Source organism: Tachypleus tridentatus, chromosome 1, assembly GCF_004210375.1.
Source record: "Tachypleus tridentatus isolate NWPU-2018 chromosome 1, ASM421037v1, whole genome shotgun sequence".
NCBI classification, from domain to species: domain Eukaryota; kingdom Metazoa; phylum Arthropoda; class Merostomata; order Xiphosura; family Limulidae; genus Tachypleus; species Tachypleus tridentatus.
This window is the reverse complement of record NC_134825.1, coordinates 64,730,607-64,754,841: the sequence shown is the minus strand read 5'-3', so window position 1 is coordinate 64,754,841 and position 24,235 is coordinate 64,730,607. Positions and strand designations below refer to the sequence as shown.

Sequence of the window (24,235 nt, the reverse complement as noted above, 5' to 3'; positions counted from 1 at the left end):
AATTAAATCTTCAGGCTCTCTGTAATGATCTGATCTAATATAAATTATTTTATTGCACTTTTCAGAGACAGAAAAGAATGTGATCCATTCTGTACCATCAAGTACATTATGCCAACTATGTGGCATGTGTCTTTTGGTGTAAATAAGATGGCATTCTTTTCATGTAATTTGTTCGTAACAGATAACACTTTAATATCCCAACATATTTTCCTAACATTAATTTAAAGTAACAGCATGCTGAGAAGGATTAAAAATATTTAAGATTTTGCTTTTTGATGAAGAGATGTTTAACTGTTTAACTGTATACACTGAAAACTCAGAAAATATTTTACGATAAGTGGTTGTATGGAATCGAAAACTACTTAAAACCTTCTCTGTGATGTTAAAAAAGTGTGTTCTAATTCTCTATGGAACTAAACTAAAAGTTAATTATTCAGAGAGAGAAAGCTTTAATGTCCAAAAATTAGGTATTAAAACGTGTTATTTTATGCTGAATGGCATCCAAAATACAACAAAAAGTTTATACAATTGAACAATATACCCATCACATGAAAAACTTCTTTTTATTATGTTATCTGTACTCTTGTCCACAAGTGTGTATAAGAATGTTAAAATGTGATGGTCTTTACAAACGACCCAAAACTCGATGGCTTTCAAAGAGTTCACTATACTTCATCATTCTCATAAAGAAGAATATTAAACTCTTCGAAAGTGCTCAAGTTTTGGACCTATTTTAAAACCCATTACAAGTTTTGTGTGTGATCCTGTTTCTTGACTTCTTTACTACAATGCTAAATGTATTATCAAGACGAGTCTCGGTGGTTAAGGTAGCCGACTCGTAAACCGAGGGGCGCGGGTTCTAATCCCCTTCACATTAAACATGCTCGCCCTCCCAGCCGTGGAGGCGTTATAATGTGACAGTCAATCCCACTATTCGTTGGTAAAAGAGTAGCTCAAGAGTTGGCGGTGGGTGGTGATAACTAGCTGCCTTCCCTCTAGTCTTACACTGCTAAATTAGGGACGGCTAGCACAGATAGCCCTCGAGTAGCTTTGTGCAAAATTCCAAAACAAACAAACCTTTAGAAATGTCAGCTTGTTTGTTTATTATTAAACATAACGCTTCATAATGACCTATCTGTGCTTTGTCCATCTCATATGACAACTAGATTTTTAGAGTTAAAAGCCTCCAGACTTACCGCTAAGTACTTATACATTTTGTATAAGTAAGGCGTGTTAATTCCTAATTAATTAATTTGTTTATGAGTTCTGTTTTTTATTTTATTCTCTTAGTGTAAAACTATATTTCAATGAAAATTTAGAACAAATTTAATTTTAATGGTTTTTCGGTCACATTAAACATTGATAATTAATTGTGGGTAATTATAGAAACATTCGAATTTATTAATTAAATTCCATACCCCAGAGTTTTAATTATTATAGTAAAGACATTTAACTGCTTCTCGTCTCGAATCTGTTGATATTTTTTATTTAAACTTCATTTTCAAAGTTTCTTTTTCCCTCAAAATTCACACAATTTAAATAGCAACTAAAAATGTTGACACTTTATACAAACACACACACACACATATATCCAAAAACTTGTAAGGACAGTGCTTAAAACTTACTTCTTTAAAAGTTCACAAAGTTGACATAACCCTCTGGCTGGGATATCGTCTTTGGGAATTAAAAAAAAAATAGTATGCCATTGAAAATATCTAATAAACAAGAAGTTGTGAATGTCCAGTTTGTACAAGTGCTCTGCCAGATCTTTTGGATCTCGAAAGTCTTCTATCCTGATATACGATCCAGGTGGTAGGTGACGTCTCTTCTTTTCACTTAGCTGTAACACAGGAACGGTACCGACTTCTAAAGCCATACGAAGCTCGTCATCCAACTCGCTTTCTTCAATCAAGTCTTCAAATAACAATAAAAATTTGTATGCATATAATGGCCATGGTATGACATCTTCACGACCTTCCACGTGGATTCGATTACATGGTGGAGAGCAACATTTTGTAACTTGTAGAGGGAGCCAGTACTGCAGTTGACGGATTATTCTCCATGTTTCCTTTGATACTGGACAACGGGAGATTTTACAGAGGATTAGTCCCTTCTTGTGACTGATTAGGGATTGAAACTCGACTTGGCTAAAAGAAAAATCGTCATGGCCGGACAAACGATTATCAAATATTAAAGCACCAATGTAAATTTCAGATCGAAAATTTCTTCCATTATCATGTATGGTAGAGTTCATGAGATAATTTGTAATTGAGAATCCTTTTCTAAACACCCAAATTTTGTCTTGTCGGATATCAGTTAAAGTTTTCAAAAGTAATGTGTTGTTCTCTTGAAATTGTTCTGGTGGAACGATAACAGCATCGCTCCTGAACATCAAGGTTTTGTTTGTTGTAATAAGACAAGACAATGGGCAGAGTTTCATGGTTTTGTTTAGCTGCGTGTCGTTCATTGCTTTTAGAAAGTAAAGGTTTACGACTGCCTTCGGTCGAATAAATTGCTTGTCTGGTGACGATAACAGTAAGATCCCCATGGATACAAATGATACAATAGACACGATTACTAACAACAAAAAACTCTGTGAACTGCCCAGACTGGAAAGCTTGCATTTTTCCTTGTGGGAAAATAGTACGTGACTGATATCTTATAAAAACTTGGAGTGCTTCTCAACAGAACTTCTTAATACGTACTTAGTATCCCCAGCTTCTTGCTTCATTGAGTTGTTTTTTTATGTACATGGGCAACAGTGATTGCAGTATTAAAATTTTGATTAATAAAGGCAAATTAAGCACCCTTCGATTGCGAAAGAACATAAAGTTACTATAGAATTTTCAGCGGACTTTATGTCACACTTTAACTTCATATGCTTTGCAAAATAACAAAAAATCTAATACTTGTAGTTTTAATCCTAGACCGTATGCACGCATATTACAAAAAATATATACTGCGCTTTATTTCGCTAGCTTATTAAAGAGAAACGTACAAGAAAGCCACCTGTCGAATGATAACAGCTGTACTTGTTACTAATTCTGTCTTCACCAAAGTCAGATTCAGTCATATGATTTCTCATACAACCGCTGAGTCACAAAATAACTGACTTTAGAATGTGTCTCTCGTATTTTCTTTTGAAAAGTGTAAAATTATTCGACTGAATACTTGACCTTAAAAGAAATTATTTTCCTATAAACTAAATATATGTCGTTATTTTGTTTGTTTAGCGATTCTTCCACAAAGTTACACAAAAAATACCTCCGAATAGTTGTCTAAAGCGGAATCGCATGTGACCGAGTAAAATTTCCGATTTTAAACAAGCTTTCCGGCTAAGACAGTGAACATGCATTTCCTTAATTATATATAGTTTTCGAGCAGAACGTTATACTTGCTTGACTTAAGGAAAGTGAGACGTTTGTGAATAAAGTTATTATACTGTTTATGTTATATCTAATAGAATGAGAACAAAAATAGGCATTCAAAATATAAACAAATAATCAAAATCTTAATCAAATTTATTTGAAGAAAGTTTCCAATTTTAACTGTTTCGTTGATTTGATGGGCTTTCTCATGCGGTTAAAAGAGAACACTAATTCTACGGTCTTTCCGTGAAGTTCATTTTCCCCTTTCATTTTTGCATACAGTTTGACAGCGTTAATATAACTTAACACTTGTCATGAAGTAAAAATTTCTATTTCCCCACTGTCGTTTCCATTTTGTTCATTTTCTGAACATCTCACACTGTAACCATCTTGCGATTCTATTATAGATTTTAAATCAATTTCATCGGTTTCTGTTAAAACATTTTTGTCAACGTTCACAAAACTTTCTGCGTTCACAGAATCATCTGCATCAATCTTCTCAATCAGAGCTTGGATTTCACTAGAATCGTCATAACAAACAAATTGTCCTCAATATAACAGTGTAAGATTAGAGGGAAGGCAACTAGTCATCATCACCCACCGCCAATTCTTGGGCTACTCTTTTAACAACGAATAATGGGATTGACCGTAATATTATAACGCCCCCACGGCTGAAAAGGCGAGCATGTTTGGTGCGATGGGGATTCGAACCCGCGACCCTCGGATTACGAGTCGAACGCCTTACCCACCTGGACATGCAGGGCCTATTAATTATCTAAATGCATAACTGTATTTTGCAAGTATGTTTCATAATTCTACTTTCTGCATCAAGAATCCTACAAAAGCTAGTCAAACTTAATGTTACCATTAAACAACATAAGCCTCTCCAAAAGAATCCGCCTATGCTATGTAGAGATAACTTGTGATAAAATAATAAGCAAGAATCTGTGTGTGTGTTTTTTTCTTATAGCAAAGCCACATCGGGCTATCTGCTGAGTCCACCGAGGGAAATCGAACCCCTGATTTTAGCGTTATAAATCTGTAGACTTACCGCTGTACAGTACTAAAGCAAAGGGTCTGATCATAACACTATTTGGTCATGCCACGTCCTGAAGCCTTAAGTGTTTCGTAATGTTTCCACTATATTATATAGCAAAGTATATCCCTGTTCTTTCATATCTTAAAGATAAAGAACGGAATTGAACATTATTTTCGACATTCTTCGTCATCTTATAGCTTGAACTAAACTCCTAATCGACCAAAAACAATTACGATGCTGAATTTGACACCTTATTCACAGCTTCTTGTTCATAGAACATATTATTAATATCTGTTTAGTCGTCATTAACCTACGAATTTAAAAGATTGAATTACTTTATGACACTTTTTTCTGCATGTTATCCAGGAGGGGGGATATCCTTCACAGAAAATAAACATTTAGCTAGACCCAAAGTTAACTTACTTCATACGTTAAAAAAAGAAAAAGTAAGAGATGGCGCATATCATTCAAGAAGGATATATCTTCCAGTAAAATATTTCTCTGGCTTCAAAGTGGGACTCCTGGGTAAAAAAACATCATACCAAAAAAAAACAAAACGAGAGAAACGATGACTTGAAATAGGAAATATTATTTGCAAGTTTACATGCTTCACCCGTAAAGAATTCCATACGATTCTGAAAGAGAAATATCCATAGATATTTCAACTAAGGCATCGTATATATTGCCAAGCTGATAGAGTAGATATTTCAAAGCATTGATACGTCTTTGTCTTCTTGTATTACTTAATGGTTTCACTGTCATGTTTAGACATGGTGTGTTAGAGCCTCTCAATAGCGTATTGAAACTGAAAATTACACATAAATATCTTGTACAAGGTCAAAGAATGCTATTACTTTTAGGCAACTTTTGCACCACCTCTAACAACCAACTTTAAAGAATATACACTGTAAGTGACAAGCAATGGTCGTGGATTAATATTCAATATTTTCCTTTGTATACCGTTTTCTTGTCCTTTCATTTACTTCCATTCTCATTGCCTTGACCACGCAAAATTGCATCATTGAATGAATAGATAATATAAAATTAACTTGTTGTTAATTAAAAGTTGAGTGCAAGGGTAGACTATTCATTATTTGCACAATATTTTTCATCTTCTTTTAAGTGTGTGACTTCTTACAGCAAAACCACATCGAAACCCTGATTTTAGCATTGTAAATCTGTGAACTTGTTACTACCTTAGAAGGGGACCGCTTTCTGTTAAAGTGTTGTTTCTAAGCTAAATGGCCCGGCATGGCCAAACGTGTTAAGGCGTACGACTCGTAATCTGAGGGTCGCGGGTTCGTATCCCCGTCCCGCCAAACATGCTCGCCGTTTCAACCGTGGGGGCGTTATAATGTGACGGTCAACCCCACTATTCGTTGGTAAAAGAGTAGTCCAAGAGTTGGCGGTGGGTGGTGATGACTAGCTGCCTTCTCTCTAGTCTTACACAGCTAAAATTGGGGATGGCTAACACAGATAGCCCTCGAATAGCTTTGTGCGAAAAACAAAAAAAAACAAACAGTGTGTGTGTGTTTTTCTTATAGCAAAGCCACAAAGGGTTATCTGCTCCGCCCACCGAGGGGAATCGAACCCCTGATTTTAGCGTTGTAAATCCGGAGACATACCGATGTACTAGCGGGGGGCAACAAAAAAAAACCCATCTAAGCTAAGTCCTACAAATAATGTCAAAGATAACATAATTCGTAGAAACTTTATAAAAATGAAACTAATTCGGTTTTCCTTTTGAGTTTACTTACTGATTGTCTCTCCGCTATTACAGTGGTAAGTCTCCGGACTTACAACGCTAAAATCAGGGGTTCGATGCCTTTCGGTGGGCTTAGTAGATAACCCGATGTGGCTTTGCTATAAGAAAACACACACACAGATACTTGCTGATTATTTTATTACAATAATAATAATTCCAGCTGATAAATGTTCAAGTTTTTTTTTTTTTTTTAACGAGTGAGAGTTTTAACTTGTACATTTATAGGGAAAGAAAATGTAGTTATAAGTGTCTTCTTATGATACTTTTATATTAATTGGTTATGGTTATTAAATTGTAATTATGTGTATAAATTTATTATTTTATTTCAAATATCGTAATTTTTTCTGTATGTAATGTCAAGGCAAAATTAAAGTCTACTGGTTATCAGTAGTGACATTTCCTAATCATGAGCATTATTTATTAAATTTGTAATCTGTTTAAATCATATAGATATTTGTTCTATGGTAGTAAGTGAGAAAAATAAGGAATTGAAACGTAATTAACGCACCAGGGTAATAGACAGGGCTGGTTTTCACCAAGGTTTCAAACGATACCGGAGATCAGTAATGGAAGCTGGCTTAACATGTTGTAGATCACTAAAGAGTTAAGAGAGGATAAGACTTGGCAAAGGAATTATAGGTAGACAGTTAGTCCTACTTTTGTAGTAGATACATTTCTAGAATGTGATAAAATATATTTTACAAAATCATTAAATGAAAAATAACATTAATTCACCAAAGGAAAATTCTTGGTTTACTAACCCAATATCTTTTTAGGACATCTCTTGTCACTTTGATGATGGAAGGGGTATTGAATTGGATTACTTTCTTTTCGAAAAGTTTTTATAAGATTCTACTCAGAAGGTTTACTATAAAAATAACATTGGATTGTAGAATGGTTGCATAGGAAAAAGGTTGCTATTAATGGATTCCAGTTAAACTAGGCCCACATTATCAGTAGAGTATTTTAGGACTCAGTGTTCAGTGTTATTTTTCTTATCGAAATTAATAAATGTAAAATTATGACAATTTTATTAAGTATACCAGTGTGATTAGTAAAGTTACTTCTCTTTTGGAAGGGATACTTAACTTTACAAAGGTGTGTATGACAAAAAATAAAATCACTAAAGCATACAATTACTTACAGTTATGTACCATTTACAAAAATGTTTTTACATATAAACTGTTTTCAGTGCAATTAATTTATTAATAAAACAGAATACGAAATTAATTTCTTATCCAATAAAAATTCAGAGAAATTTGAATGGACTTTTTCAATGTATATCTGTTATTTTTAAAATATTTATTTTTATACACAAATTTCTCACCCTTCAGATGTTTAAAGAAAATAAACTAAATGCACAAATGACTACCAGTTTAGGAAAGTTATTTTTTTTCTCTTCTAATTATGATGTTTCAGGTGTTCAAGAGGACATCTGATCAGTATGGAGATGTCTAGTGAATTTTCAAAAATAAATGATCATCTTTTTATTTCTGGAACCCAAGCTGTCACAGAACAAAATTTGAAAAGTCATGGAATCACTGCAGTGATCAATATCAGCCTTACATCTCCACCTCTTCCTTTTGCTGACCTTGATTATACTAGAATATCAGTATGTGATATCTTACTCTGATAGTTTGAATATCTGTATGATTGATTAATCAATAATAAAATGTATAAACAAATGTGTGGATATTGTTTAGTATGAAGTTTTATGTTATAGTTGATTGTGCTAAGTTTTCTTTCATAATTTTACATTTTAATAGGGAATAATTAATTTTATGTTAAATCTGGGTGAAATATACTAATTAAAAAAGATGCAGGATATACTATTTTTAAGTCTTGAACACTACATGAATAAGTACAAAATATTGAGTAGTTATTAAGATATTTAATAAATGTAGGATTCAGTATTAATTGGTGAAATTATTACTTAATATACTAAATTGAGTATGTGGAACTAGACCATAAAGATATCATGAATAAACACACCGTGTAGAATCGATTTTTGCAGTACACGTGAGTTTTAGTTATTGTTGAGACACACGAGTAGATCTGAGTCAGAAAAAATTAAATATATATCTTGAGTACTGTGAAAAGGTTAATAAGGGACATTCTAAACAGCAAATCAGAGTTAGAAATGAAGGAATCTAACATGTAATCTATCAGTTACACTGCCAAGTATCATGTGAAGTTGGAATATTTGGCTTGAATTTTATTAAAGAATTTGTAATTAATTTTATTTAATTAGATATTTTTATCTGGAATTATTGTCCAGTGTTTTAATGTGTAATAATATGAACTTTTTTCCTCACAGGATAATCTGTCAAGCAAACTATTTGTTTTAATTGGTTTTAATTTTTATAAATAAATTAATTCTTTCCATGCGTGAAAGGCATTAAATAAGACTGGTGTGAGAGATGGTTGATAAGCGTAGTTATTTTGACTCTACTTTAGACAGGTTACAAATTTATTTATAACCAGGTTCATGCAGTCGTAGGTTTAGTACATAAGTCACCAACTCAAGGAATTTACATTTGGAACAAAATAAATTCAGTCAGATATTGGTTATTGTAGTACAAAGACTGTTTACTTCAATATATTAAAGTACTCATTTATATGGATAGTTTTGAAGCTATTTTGAAGAAATTGCTAAATTCTTTGTTCTGGATAGGTAAATCTTTGTTTACCAAACACTGTAAGGTTTATCAACACTAAACCTGCAACAAACAAATGATCAATCAAGTTAACACGGAATTTTACTTCAGGCATAATTATGCTTATGCATTTCTGTTGATATCTATTCCAGTATGCCTTAATAATTCTTCTGACATTTTCATTTAGTTTAGTTAGACCTTTAACATAATGAAATCTTAATAAAGTTATTATGAACATAGCATATCATTTACCAGATACATTGTTAGACTAGATAGATATAGCAATAATTTCCTACAGGGAATTTGTGTGGCAATGTTTGCAAGACATTTTAGGATTTGGAGGTGCAGTGGAGATCTTAAACAATTCTGTATTAAGCAGAAACTTGGCTCCAGGACCAAAATCATGGTGTTTAATTCTTGATGATGATGGTGTTTTATACTATTTGATTAATACAATTGTAACTTTCAAGAAGTTCAAGTTGCTCTATTCTGGACATGATTCTTTAGACCAGATTAAAATCATTGGGGTCTTCTATCAAAATGAAACCACAACTACTTGTTGGTTGGATTTTATATAATTCCTACCCATCATTTCTTGATATTAAATAGGTACCTAAACTCACTAATTCTGAACGTATGGATGCAAACCAATTAACTTCACTCTTTTTAAATATATATTCTTCTACTTGTTGCTTCCCATCTAAGTTATGTTATTCAATTTTTTCTAAAGTTGTTTCCCTTAGCTGTGGTGTTCAATATCATGTACATTTACCACATCCTCTCATGGAATTGCATCTGTTTGGAATGCATAAGAAGAACTGCTAACTTCTGCTTCTCATGTTTTGGTCTGGAATGTATTTCCAAGTAAGATGTGTATTCTACTTTGAGTGTTTCACATCCCTATTTGGTCATCCAACTGGACTTGTTTGCATTGGATACTTTCATGGCCTTATTATTCAACTGTTCTTCCTTTAGTGTCTATAATACATTTGCCATTATATGCTTTTTTAAAATTGTTATATAACAAAAAAATATAACTTCTAGAATTTTTAATTTAACAGATGCTTCACTGATGTTTAACATTGGTTTCATGTGGTGCAAGCAGATGCAAATGGTAACACATTTCTTCTGGAGAGGATGCCATTCCACCACAGGTTATACCTACAGCAATCTGCAGTTATCCATTGTACATATGCATGCAACTGAACCAATTGGGTTGAAGGATATGACAGTTTGTCCTGAGCAAGCCTTACGTCTGCAACATTTCAAATAAAAGTCCAATATACTGTAATCATCAGGCTGTGTTGTCCCAGTTATTTATTAGGCATTATATGAATTGTTACTTCTCCACCTACAAAGTAAAATATTTTAGTAATTCTTACTACAATAATAAATGTCTTGCTATAATTCAGCTTTGTTCAAATAATAGCAAATTACATCTTTCAAGATTGTTTTTACAATTTTTAGGTGCTTGTTTTCAATTTTACAGATAAATTTTTGTGTTCAATATCTTGTAGGTAGATGATTCAACTATGGTTGACATAACTCCCCATTTTGATCCAGTTGCAGATAAGATAAATGAAATTAAGAAGAAGGGAGGTAAGACCCTAGTGCACTGTCTGTGTGGAGCAAGCCGTTCTGCTACACTTTGTCTTGGTGAGTATGTTATGTAGTTCTATTGCTGATGTTTGGTCATATAACCCTATACTAGAATGAGAGGAATTAATCTGTTGATTTTAAAGTGGTAGCCTCTGTGTAAGTACATACAAAAGTTTTATGCCTTATTGAATAAGATGTGCTCAATTTATTTAGATAATTCAGGTCGTATGGTACTGACAGAAAGTACACAGGATTGTTTTAGTTAAATTACAAGCTATTTTGTTAGTTATCTGTCTTCCATTTAGATTATTTTTCATAGAGCCCTAAATAATAAGTAAAAGGTACTTTTAATGATACTTGTTAAAAATTATCAATAAATTTTTATAGGTATTATCAAAAGTTTCATTATTTATGTTATACATGTATCAATTTATAGGTGATCTTTGAAATGTAGGACATTATTTAGTTTCATTCAAAATTTCCTAGTAGGAAATTAGTATATCACATAATGTTATCAACAATCCTTTTCCTTTTTGACAAAACCAACTGCATTGGTACACCTTTCAAACTCTAATTAATGTTTTTTGCCAGTGTATTCCTGTTATGTATGGTTTTTGATGGTTGTTTTGCTATTCTTCAGAGTTATTAAAGCCAATATAATTATAATGAATAAATGTTAATGAGAAAGAAAATCATTCTTATTGGTTATTAGGTACAGGAAGGTAAAGTTTACAATGAATAAAATACATAGATAATTAAATTTGTCAAAATTTAAATTTAACTACTGATTTCAGTTTTCAAAAATAGTCAATCTGGTATATCAATAATAAATCTATGACATGCACATAAAAATAAAGTTAAATTACCTGGCAAAAGGAAATCAATTTCTTTTTGTTTTATACACAGGATATAATTATGGAATATTTTATTTCCCTTGTCTTATAGTTTATCTTATGAAATATCAGAATATGAAGCTGAAAAGTGCCTGTCATTTTCTGAAAAAATGTCGTCCTGCTGTACGCCCTAACAATGGGTTCTTCAGCCAGTTAATAGAATATGAAAAGAAATGTTTCGGAAAAAATACTGTAAGAATGGTTGAAGTTCCAGGTATGGGCATTGACCTTATGGTTCCAGACATATTCCTTAAAGAATATAACAGTTTTGCATGGTGAGCAGATATTAGAACTGCTCTTTCAAAAAAAATAGTAAAAATGTAAATTATCCTAAAGCAGTTAACTGATGTAATAATTATTTATATACCATGTAAATATGTGAGTCAGTGTTTTCATATTGAATATACAAGGTGATTTTTTGTATTTTTATGTACAAAAAAATTCAATTTTTTATTCACTAAAAAAATTTTCTGGTCATAAAAAATTATAATTACTAATTAGTGTAATACATAGTTTATAAACTGCCAGTAATAACTATAACTATTTCAGTTCACTTGCTCTCTGGTAGCAGTACAGTTTGTTCTGGACTTGTACTGTTAGAATTTACATCCAGAATGCAGAGATGCCAACTATTTCAAATGACTGAGCATAATGATTGTAGACAGAGCCCTTTCACAGTTTTAGTCCTTTGAGATTTGCCAGAAACAAGACAATGGTGAACAAGGCCTCTTTTTTTTCCCATCTTGTGAGCGATCGCATTGCTGTTTCTATGCCGCTTAGAAAATGAGAAATACCCATCTACGCAAGCACTGATGACGTAACTATGGATTCCCCCATGTACCCAGGTAGACGTCAGAGATACAAATATTTTTTTATTATTTCAAGCACAAACATGATTATCACAAGTAGCCATTTGGACTATGTCTTTTATTTATCAAAATTTATTTGTATCTCACTGGAAATTTTCTTTTCACCCCTATTATATAGGCCTATATAATATATAATAATTTGGGAGTTGCAACAAGTCGTAATGTATACACCAAAATCGTAATAATTATGCTCGAATCGTGATGGTTGGCATCTCTGCATAATGGTTGGAGCACAAATAGTCCATTGTGTGGCTTGGTGTTTAATATCAAACAGTTCATTAAAATAACTGAAAACTATTTTATGTAAAAATTATAGTGATTATATGCTGTCTTGCACTATTATATACATTGTAACATTTAAGAGTAATTATGATTTCATGCTATTTAGTTTCATTTAGTGGCTTTTTTTTTAATACAAAACATAACTGAAGAACAAAAGTTTTCAGAACTCTAAGTACTTACTGTACCTTGGGATAACAGTGTTGAATGTACAATATACATGGGAGCATGTTATACTTTAAGATTGTTTAAAATTACTTGAACTAAATAATTAATAAAAGCAGAAAATTATTTGTTCAACATTAGGTTATGTTTCTCAATTGTCAATTAAAGACTTCTACTTTTCAATACTGTAAATATATACTGTTATTAAACTAAGGTTTCATTTCTGTAGGTGTCTGCAATTTGTTGGCAGTAAATTATAAAAATAAAGGAACAGCACTCACTCTTTGTTTCCAACATGATATACACATTTGGAACTAGTTAAATGTATGTATAACAAATTCTTTACACAATACATGATCATAGGCATATCAAACACTGTACAGTCCTCTTAGGTCTATTCAGTTGTAGAATTTCAGTTGACAAGCCAAAACTTTTGCTCTCGATTACCAGTGCCAAACTATCCAAGCACAGTTTACTTACATTTTATCAAGTTACCACAGTTGTATCCTGTATTTTTAAAATTGTCTGTTCCTTTTTCATATTTAGGCCTACTTCCAAATAATTATCTACCTTTTGTCTGTCTCCACAAGACAGTTAGAAGTCTCTCTGATGGATTAAGCTATTCTTGTATATTTTAATACTATCTCATTCTAACATACTTTAACAACTAGGCCTATCTTCCTTGTCTGAAGTTCTCTTTACATAGCTATACTTTGTCTGCTTTTCCCACTCATCTAACACCAGTTGTCTGCTTATTATATATTCTCTGTATCAATGCACTGTAAACACAACTCAAGTTACATAACTAAACTTGTCATAACATTTACTATATTTGCTTCTAACTCTTGTTATTAACAAAATTAAATTGTAAAACATTCACTTGTAATATCTGCACTACACAATATTTTATATCACGCTGTCATTTCTGCTATATATATACATAAAATACAGCCACATATTTAACACACAGTAAGGAAAGGCACTGTTTTAAAAACTAAGAGGTTGGCTGCATAATTGTCTAAACCTCTAGATATTTTAAATGTGACCAGATTTATAAGATTTGACTTAAACACTGAAAATTTGTTTAAAATCAGAGCCCTAATGTCAACTGTTTTTAAATTAACAATATTGTCATCCTCATCATTTAGGAAAATGCTTTAAAATAAGTTTTTTTTCTTTGAAGATGAATGAGAACTTTGTTTAAATTTAATAAAAAAGATATTCAATTTTAAGGCACTGTTGAAGATGTAACTTGGATCTAAATAGGAAATTGAGTAATAAGCAGTTATACTAGTAATATGTTCTACACAAATTACATTATAGGTAACAAAGAAAATGCATTGCATTTTCTAGCATAAAGCCAAATGCTAATGGGAGAAGTTAAATTTTGCATGCTGGATGCTTTATTAACTGCAGTTTAGTTAAAAACAGTAAAGAACATTTCTCTTTAGAACCTGATATTGTAGCACAACTACCTTTCTGAAAACACTAATTCTTTACTTATTAGTTTCTTAAAGTTTGTTTTAAATTTTAATTTGATAAATCTTTACTGGATAATACCAACAAATTGAGTTAATCATTTTTTATATTATCATAAGACATAGTATTAGTTGTGTTGAATTTCACATTTTATAATTATGTACCTTTCACTAAATTAATTCAAAGTTGAACAATTCTTTGAACTATCAGTGAGTTATTATTTGCAATTATCATTACTGGGAAAAAACTAACATGAAGTAAAACAATTGTAGATAACTTTAAGCAAAAGAAAACTTTTCCCAGTGGTAATAAGACTAGAAAGGTAAATATGCAGTGTTGTATTTTTACACTTCAAAAGAACTTGATGCTAAATAAATTGTTTGAATTTTTACCTGCAACATTTTATTATAAAAGAATAAACCAACTAAATTTAATATTTTAAGTCCTGTGGTATCCTTTCTGCCTGAAAATAAGAATATTTTAACTTTGCTAGAGATGTCTTCTGTTTAACAAGATTTATCACTCTAGAATTAATTTGGATAACTGAACCACAACAAGAAAAGAGCCTAGGCACCAACAAAAAGGAATCTTGATGAGATTAACCATATACAAGTATGTGTGTGGAAATAATCATTTTGAAATACCATAAATACAGTTTCAACATTGTTTATTCATACTGGCTGTTCTCGTGGTACATGTACCGTTTTACTTCCGAGACAACCAACAAGTTTCTTCCACACAGTTGAATTTAGTTTATAGCAGTTCAACCCTCTTTATTATACTTGAAAATTTACAGTCAGTATTTCTCTAACAGACAAGATAAAGACAAAAAAGAAAAAAAATAACATGCTAATCTGACAAGTCCCAATACAGTTACAAAAATATAGAATTCAGTAGCTTGTAAGATCAGAAATAAAAGTTAGTAAATATTACTCAAAATGTGGAATAGATTAATAGTTTTATTTAGCAAATTTCAAAAGAAATTAAAAAATACTGTACATATATTATGCAACATCTCAATTAACAAATAATTAATATACAAGTAAAGAAATATATCTTACGACTTATACTTTAAAGATTTCAACATTAAATAACTGCACTATGAACATTGTCAAAACCATAGTGAAAAACGTTTCCTAGGTATGATGGGATGTTATGAGGTGGAAGATTAGTATTTGTCTAAAGATCACTTCCAAAAAGATGTTATACTGACAAGATGGACCATATAAATCAATAAAGATTTTTTCATGAGCTTCTAATTTTCCCTGGAATATAAGCTTTATCCAGCTCTTGTTCCTGTAAAAACATGTGTAGACAACGTTCATTCTGTGCTAAAGGATGGCCTGCTACTCTAGAGAATTAAAAAAAGAGAAAAGTTACAAAACGGTGGTCATGTCGGTAACGTTTAGTGGTATCTAAAGCTACAAACACATTTCACCAGTCAATTTAAGTAAGAGGTTTTAAGATTGTCTGACATTTTAATTATTTGAAACAGGCAGCTGTTTTGTTTTATCAGCTGTAATCATGAAATGAAGAATGCAGTTTTTGCACAATATATATATATATAAACTAACAGTCTTTAACATCAGTCTCCATTGAATGAATAAAACCTAACAGTAATTATGCTGTGTCCTCACTGGTTGTGGTAATGTTGGCATATCGTAGCAGGTATTTAACCAGATTGTTTATTTGTCCACGTGATTTTTCTTAATGAAACTACAGTAGGAATCTTCAGAATAAAAGCAAATGTATGGATGCAATTAAAGGCCTTATAAAATAGTAAAAGGGAATGCTAATAGTTTCAACTGTTGCCAAAATTTTGAAATTCTAGCTTAATAACAATAGCAAAATGCTATCCATACAACATTTAATACACTTCAAAGCAATACTGCACAGACAGTAAAAGAAAAAAATGACATCTTGAATTGGAATGGACCTTCACGGAGTAGAGAAATGAAATGTGATGAAATAGCCATGTAAATTGTTTATTACAAGTTTGAACTTTATAACCCTTAGAACATTTGGTCTTCTGTAACTAAAAAGGCTGTCATTGTTAAATGTAAGTGGGAATTATGAAGTGTAACCAAACAGGAAATGATGTACTGCTTCACCCACACACCCACAAAAACTAATGATGTACTGCTTCACACACAAAAAACAACAAAACAAAAATAAACTGTATTAGATATAAAACACTTACAGAAAAATTAATAAGCTATTCCTTTGAACTTTAGATAAATGATTCAATGTAAAAGTAGTTTGGCAAGTGAATATTAGATGTATATTGCATGTCGTCTATTTGTCTAAATTGCATTCTTTGTTGGACAAAAGTTGTGTGAAATTAATCTGATTAAATGAAACAAAAATCAAGGTGTCAAGGTACAAAATTTAACATAACTGTATGAGTTTGTCCCAAGGACTTTCTAGAAAGACCATTTACTTGTAAACAAATGACATTCTACATATTAATGTAAAGTATTTTACAATGCACACCCACACACACACTGTAACTTCCCAATATTTTAACAAAGTTCTCATGACTAAACGAAAAATAGGCATAAAATGAGTAATTTGTACAGTGTATATAATGGAAATAAACACACATCAATAACTTATATTCCTTCAGTTCAGTTTTTTCATATTATAAGACACAGATATTTAGGTAAATACTGCTCTTTCAGTACTTATGCAATTACTAAGAAAATATTTCTTTAACGTTCTTCAAAACTACTGTACTCTGGAAACACACTCTGAAATAGATATTTGAATATGAGGCCATGCTGACAATTGTTCATTAAACACTGACTCTGCCCCAGGCATTTTATGATGCTATCAACATTTTGCCACTGGGACTATATACCTAAATTTTTCTATCAACGCTAAAGTGTAAAAGACATTACAACCAGTGTACAGTAATGCCATACCACAACCTACTTTCCAACACAGAAAATTGGAGATAAAAATGTGCAACTATATCTATAAAATGGAGAAAACTAATTTGAAAGCAATGTTGAATTTATATTTTAATTTAGTTTTTATTGAAATTTAAACATTCCAGGAGTTTACATGGTTTTGGGAGTGTAAGAAAATTATTTATGATATTCTAGGAGCCATAACTAAGATTTAACTTGTTCTGTATGCCAGTAAATTTTTAAAATATTTTTTATATATAAAACTTACTTGTTGATGAACATTTCAAGTCCTTTTTTCCTTTCTTCAATAAATTCCTCATCAAATATTCCTTCATCTGCTCGGAAAGGAAGCTGTCTTTTCCAAGCTTTTCCTGGTAAAGGTGGTACTACAATCTATGCAAACAAAATGTCTTGTTTTTAATAGTTTATAATCTGAAGTACATCATTTGCACTAACAAAAAGTGATTTGTCAATTCCTTACAATAAAAGAATAAATTGTTTTATAAAATTTAAAAGACCTGATATTAACTAAAGGATAAAAATAATTTCTTTCAGGTTAGACAAAATATTTCCAAATGACTTCTAAAGATGTAAAGTAAATTGATTCATATAATTAATACTTTAAATCATTCATACTTTGCAAAACTCCACAATAACAGAATCACGGGGGGGGGGGTTGTTTTACAAATATTTATTACTCTCATGGTTTACCCATACATGTATTATACACTGTCAGTCACCTGATTTTAAATAGTCATTTGGAGATGGTAATACCAATAATTATAATGGTTATTCGTGTTGTAATTTTGTTTCAAAGCATTACGAGTATGTGAATTATAACAATTCCACAAAGTGTCATTTGTAATATAAAAACAAGAAATGCTAATTAGTGCCAATTAGTAAAATACCAGCTGGTTGAACAAGCATGGAGACTACAAATGTAGATCTGTATCAAATCTGAATATTTAAAATAATGGGTAAATAAACTGCTTTATATTAGTTCTGATGCTGGTAGCTAAAGAAATGGAATAGCCATATTACTTCAACTTTTAATAAGGTTAAGTTGCCAAAGACCTGAAAAAGTATTACTGAATGATGTTCTTGCACAAGGGTGTTATTCTCTAAAGTTCAATAACTTAAATAGCTCACTCTTGTTTGTTTTGAAATAGATGGTTCTCACCTGTCAAGTTATTAATATCTGGATTCAGATTACCAGTGCATGGGTAGAAGAGGTTATAATTCAAGCTATCCTGCCCAAATATAAGAAAAAAAAAAAAAAAATGGTTTTTGCACTGTTTTGCAATTTAGGGAGTGGATGAAGTCTTTCAAAGCTCTTCTGAATATATACTTGGAAACAAAATATATTAAATTTTGGAACCTCCCTCAGCTAAGGGTATTTAATTTGAGCCTAAAACATTTTTTCTTCTACAAATTTTATTAATAAGGATAAGAAATACATTTTACTTATTAAATATATACGAGTCTAGAAATGAAAAGAATCTCAAGAACATGTACAAACTACAACAAAGAAAAAGAAGCTGAGAATAAAACACCCAAAGAAATTAAACACTGCAGGCAAAGTTCTCGCTACACTACGAACCAGATCGTATGTAATATACAAGAAGCTTTTATAGTTCTAGTGACATGCAAGTAAGTTATAGACCTGATACATTGCTAAGATACAACTGTTTTTAAAGAACTGTATTGTATAATACCAGTTTTCTTTTTAGGCATTGTAAATACCATGTTTAATGATGCTTTGTCCATTTTGTATATTCCTATTATTGGTAAAATATTATTTTAGCCCACAGAGCCAATCCACCCCTGTCTTCCAATGAACAAGATAACTTGCAATCTCAAGTATCTTTTAAATAATTTGTTTTTGGTGGAGTGGAGTAACATGATAAAGCAAACAACGACTTGCTTGAAAAAAAAAAAAAAAGTTTGTATTATTATTGTGTACACTGCAGTGATAAAAGAAATAGTTGAGTTTGTGATGACCATTTAATATTGTGTATTCATTTAGTCACTATCATTCATACTGGAATCCTCTAACCCTCTGATGCATGAAGGTTATAAGTTAAAGATTTATTTGTAGTGATTTTACACTTATTTAAAAAAATTGGTTTAATTTTTTTGGTTGCCAGTGATATACACTTGATTATGAATTTCTAATATTTTGGATAGCATTCATAAGTTTCTATCATTGGATATGTATAGGTGTAACTACACAAATGCTTTCAAATTTCATGTATTGACAAGATATGTGCACGTTTGTAAATAGCAAATAACTTGCAAATTTATGTGGTTTGTAATTAATATTCCTTATCATTGTTTTTGATAATTAGCTTCATTAACTTTTATTGATTATTATGTTTAAAATTATTTTTGAACATTTTATAAACATTTATGCTTATGAAAGTGTACATGGTTGGACTTATAATTGACTACATTTATCCTACCTTGCTGTTTCTTTCCAGTTCTGTCCTTAACCACTCAAAATCACTATAACGTCGTCTAACACTTGATTCTTTCATCTTGAAAACAGGCAAGTTTGTCTGAAAGCACAAACCTTAATATAAATACTTTTAGTTAAGCTACTTTATTTACACATAAACAATCTAATGGACAAACTGTACTTACATTATCAGAGAAAACACTATTTTTGAAAATTATTTGAATAGGGATGCAGGCTACTAAAACATTGAGTATCTTTACAGTTATATACACTTCATGTTTCAATGTCAACAGTTTTTCCGAACAATCAATTTTACTTTACATCCTTTTGTATTTCCTTGTACTCATGCTATTTCAATATAGCTTTGAAGAATGCAGAAGGCTGGTATTTGTGATGTAATAAAAATTCGAAGAAATTATGAACAGTGGGCATAATAACAAGTATCTTTCACATATATAGTATTTATTTGAAAGCTAATTATTTCTGTATTCATTTACTACTTTACCAGCATTTCTTTTCAAAACATACTGACAATTATTACATAAAATTTAATTTATTCTGTTGACTCATATAAAAAGTTCTTGAAAAATAAAACAATACTCACCATACCTGGTTTATACCAGTAAAAGTATTAGTAGTAACCTTAACCCTAAAAGTACAAGAGAAAAAAATTTCTCTCTATACTGTCATAAAACAGTTAAACACAAACTCAAATTTATACATAACGATTATATAACATCATCACTATCAATATACCAGATATATTAAGTTGGAAATTTTAACATAACAAATGTTATTATAAAATACTATCTTTTAAACTAATGTTTTTTCACTCTTGTCACGACGTTAGACGTAACAGCAACAAAGAGCATTTTTAATTCTGCAGCTAATAACATGCTGAAAAGGTGGTGAAAGTTTTTAAATAATAATAAATAACTAGTAGAAGTAATATTACATTTATATTCATACTAAAGTTAACAACAGTATAATACAAGTAGTACTCGTACTAGAGCGGCTATATACTTTTTTACAAACCGAAGTACACCGTACACGCCAATGTCACCAGTCGTACCTTCATTTTAACTTCATAATCGGTATACCGATTTCGACCAAACCCATGTGTAATTTGATCAAGAACATCTATTTCTAAAAAATTTGCTGGAGCAGCATAAGCATCATCTAAAGTTTGTTTTTTCGGTTGAAGCCGTCGAGTTGAATCTTGAGTTACCTTCTCCTCAGAGTCCATGTTGGTGAACATTTAAGTTGACACCTACCGGCCAAGAACCATGAATAAAAAGAATTACGCCTTATTATTAACATTATATAATAGATTATTCATGTATTGGGGCCAAAAATTAAAGCACACCTAGTGCTGACTTTTTAAATTAATTGTATTAAAATCATGTGATTTTTTTCTCTGACTGGAATTCTTAATAAATCCAAGCTTAAAATTTAAGACTGCTTTTAATTTTACGTTATTGTTAAATAACAACAAAATAAGGTATGATTATAGTTAGGAGAGCAAACCTGTGAAAATATTAGAATATATTTTTAACTCTTATTTACCAACATTTAAAACTGATTATTTTATATATTTGTTTTCTATTATTTCCAAGTTTCTACTTTCTAAACTTTTCGGCTACAATTTTAAAGAGCAATATATATTCTTAAGATACTTTTTTTGCAAAATTAGAGTTATACATTATGTGGGAGAGTTATATAAAGATTTGTTTGTGTGACGTTTGTCAAACGAATAGATAATACAGTATTAATATAATTCTAAAAGAATATTTTTTGCTGTATATATCTACAGCCGGTTTCCAACGGCATTGGAAACTGGTGGTAAGTTATAATTCGCAGAAGTAGTTTAATTTTTCTGATATATATATAAATTTACGATATTACTTATTTATAACTTTTTGTAACATAAAACTGGCACAAGAAATTATAATTGATCTTTAAAGTATAACTCTTCTTATCTATAATCAGGTTGTACCCATTTAGACTTCTTAAATAAATATTTACTAATAAATAATATTCAGTAAACCCAAAAAGGGTGCATGAAATTGTAAAGAAGCATATCAAGACATTTTATGTTATACATATGGTTTTGCGTCCACAGATTTGTATTTTATTTTCCATTATATATGTATATATACTAGGGAAACAAAACGTGTTAAAAATAACACGTGAAATGACTAATCTTTGTTAAATTACGTAAAATTCAAATTTAAAATCCCAATTTTAAAAACATGGATGTGATTATGGACTTCAACGGAACTAATCAAATATTAACAATAAACAGTTTCATATTTTGGTCAATATGTTATTATTATCAGTCCTTTCTAAAACCTAAAACATACTGTAAACTAAAATGAGACAACTGAATAAAAATGTATTCAATAATCCTACACATTCGAAACAGTTTTCATTATTATTTTCACATAGAGATTTAATGTCACAAAAGTAAATTTTATAAAGTGGAACTTATCTACACAAAAATACATACTAATTATTTTCTTTTTCTAAAATAGGTTACCAACTATTTCCATAAATACAACTATTTATTGACGCCTTCTTCTGATAATTATTTAAACTCGTAATGTTTCTTAAACGAGATGTAACAATAAAGCTACTACAGTTAAGTTTTTGTTTTTGTTTTCCTGTTCTATCTCTAATAACATGATATTTGGATAATAATCAAGAAATGACTCTGTGGGAAAGATTTACAGTTTTGTTCATTTATTTAGTTGTTTGTTGTCCTTACTTCTACTTCACTAAATACATTATTTAAAAGAGAAAAAAAATAGCTTCCGTATAAAATCTACTAAAGCGCCAGTTAATTGTTTTATTATTTTGTGTAAAAATAATAAATTTTGAATAAGTGATGTAAAGCCATTTTTTACGCGTAAACTTTTTCCTTTATTTACTATTCTTATAAATCTTTGTTACCTAGTAGCATTGATTTAGCTTCCTTCTTTATACCTTTTGACTAGCTGCCTTCCCTCTAGTTTTACATTGCTAAATTAGGGACGGCTAGCGTAGATAGCCCTCGATTAGCTTTGTGCGAAATTCAAAACAAACAAACCAACTTTATACCTTTAATTGAGTTAGGTTCAGGACTAAAAAATAGAAGAAGACTTTGAAATCTTGTTTAAGTTGTACTTATTACAATAAAAAATAAGGAGATTCTAGGATCGGTAAAACCAAAGAAAACAGCTTACGTAAAGAACACACTTGATAACTGAATTAAAACATTCCTAATAACGTCGATCAGTCTTTACTACGTTATACATAATGATTATATTAATTGAAAATAAATGTCATTCATGTTTAATCCTGCCTCGCAGAAACTACAATTAATGGTAGACAGTAATATAAAGTAAATCAAAAGAAACTGAATAAGGTTACGTATAGGTTAATTAAATAAAACCCAAATATAGACGTACACACATTTAGTAGCAAGTAACGTCTAATTGCCTAATATGGTGGTTTTCACTTTTTTTTCCATTAGTGTACATATTAAGGGCTAATTTTCGAAACACGATAAAGACTACTGGCAAAATTTAATATATTTAATAGTTGCTTAATATTGGGGTGGGTGTGATTATTTTTTTCTGGTACAATTGAATAATATATGATGAGATTTTTGTCAGATTGAAAGAAAGAATTGTTTTGTTTTTGAATTTCGCACAAAGCTACTCGAGGGCTATCTGTGCTAGCCGTCCCTAATTTAGCAGTGTAAGACTAGAGGTAAGGCAACTACTCATCACCACCCACCGCCAACTCTTAGGCTACTCTTTTTCCAACGAATAGTGGGATTTACCGTCACATTATAACGCCCCACGGCTGAAAGGGCGAACATGTTTGGCGCAATGGGGATTCGAACCCGCGACCCTCAGATTACGAGTCGCACGCCTTAACACGCTTGGCCGTGCCGGGCCTGAAAGAAAGAAAACACTGGCGAGTCTATGCTAGCGAATGGTGTCTAGAAGCAAGGAATGTAGTATGTATAACAGGCGTAGCTCAAATTGATTTTATTATAAAATTTGTACATACCTATTATATATAAATATATATATACATTTCTGAGAGGAAGAAGTTCGAAGTAAATCAGATTCTACCAGGTTCTGCACAATAACCAAACACTAATAAAGGTCTGCATTCGCATATTTATATATATCCCAGAACCCAATCAAGAAGATAGTATAATCGCGGTATTAATATTTTCGTGTAACGCAAACAATAACTAAACGTACCACCAGAGGTACACGTACCACGATTTGTGGTTTAACTTGAAAACTCATATAGCTGTTATTACGAAGATAATTTGTTATTTTCGTTGTTTGTTGGATGACATCAAATAATAATTTATTTCTAATATTTTGCTGTTGTTGTTATTTTGAATTAAGCATAAAGCAACACAGTGGGTTATCTGTGCTCTACCCATCATGGGTATAGAAACTGGGGGTGCTTCTAATGTTATGTGTTACATTAGTGCCAGAGGGTTTGTTTTCTTGTGACAACAGTTATATTTATATATTTATGTACAGAAAGAAAGAGAGAGGACACGATCACATTCTTGTATAAGCTTTTACTAGTAGCTAAAAAAACACACAGAAAAGAAAACATATGTTTGCATAATTAGACCTCGATTTCCACTTTAATTCAATATGTATAATATTAGTAAAAATGCTGTTTTGATATTTAACGATATTATGTTTTATATGGATGTTACTTTTAGTAACATTA

At 30.9% G+C, this 24,235-nt stretch overlaps 3 protein-coding genes across 3 annotated transcripts; 1 reads left to right on the top strand and 2 right to left on the bottom strand.

Moving 5' to 3' along the window:
• Positions 1–1,621: 1,621 nt before the first annotated feature.
• On the bottom strand, positions 1,622–2,467 carry LOC143232473 (4-galactosyl-N-acetylglucosaminide 3-alpha-L-fucosyltransferase FUT6-like). The gene has a single exon (XM_076467987.1). The coding sequence runs from the start codon at positions 2,465–2,467 to the stop codon at positions 1,622–1,624; it is 846 nt and encodes a 281-aa protein (XP_076324102.1).
• Positions 2,468–6,625: 4,158 nt separating this feature from the next.
• On the top strand, positions 6,626–12,914 carry LOC143250574 (dual specificity protein phosphatase 18-like). Its single transcript, XM_076501343.1, has 5 exons — positions 6,626–6,748; positions 6,786–6,811; positions 7,592–7,784; positions 10,347–10,485; positions 11,374–12,914. The coding sequence occupies exons 3-5, from the start codon at positions 7,617–7,619 to the stop codon at positions 11,598–11,600; spliced, it is 534 nt and encodes a 177-aa protein (XP_076357458.1). The 5' UTR covers positions 6,626–6,748; positions 6,786–6,811; positions 7,592–7,616; the 3' UTR covers positions 11,601–12,914.
• Positions 12,915–14,763: 1,849 nt separating this feature from the next.
• LOC143250576 (sorting nexin-12-like) lies at positions 14,764–20,769 on the bottom strand. Its single transcript, XM_076501357.1, has 4 exons — positions 20,556–20,769; positions 19,488–19,583; positions 17,294–17,418; positions 14,764–15,464 (listed from the first exon to the last, which is right to left on the bottom strand). The coding sequence occupies exons 1-4, from the start codon at positions 20,739–20,741 to the stop codon at positions 15,359–15,361; spliced, it is 513 nt and encodes a 170-aa protein (XP_076357472.1). The 5' UTR covers positions 20,742–20,769; the 3' UTR covers positions 14,764–15,358.
• Between the last annotated feature and the right edge of the window lie 3,466 nt (positions 20,770–24,235).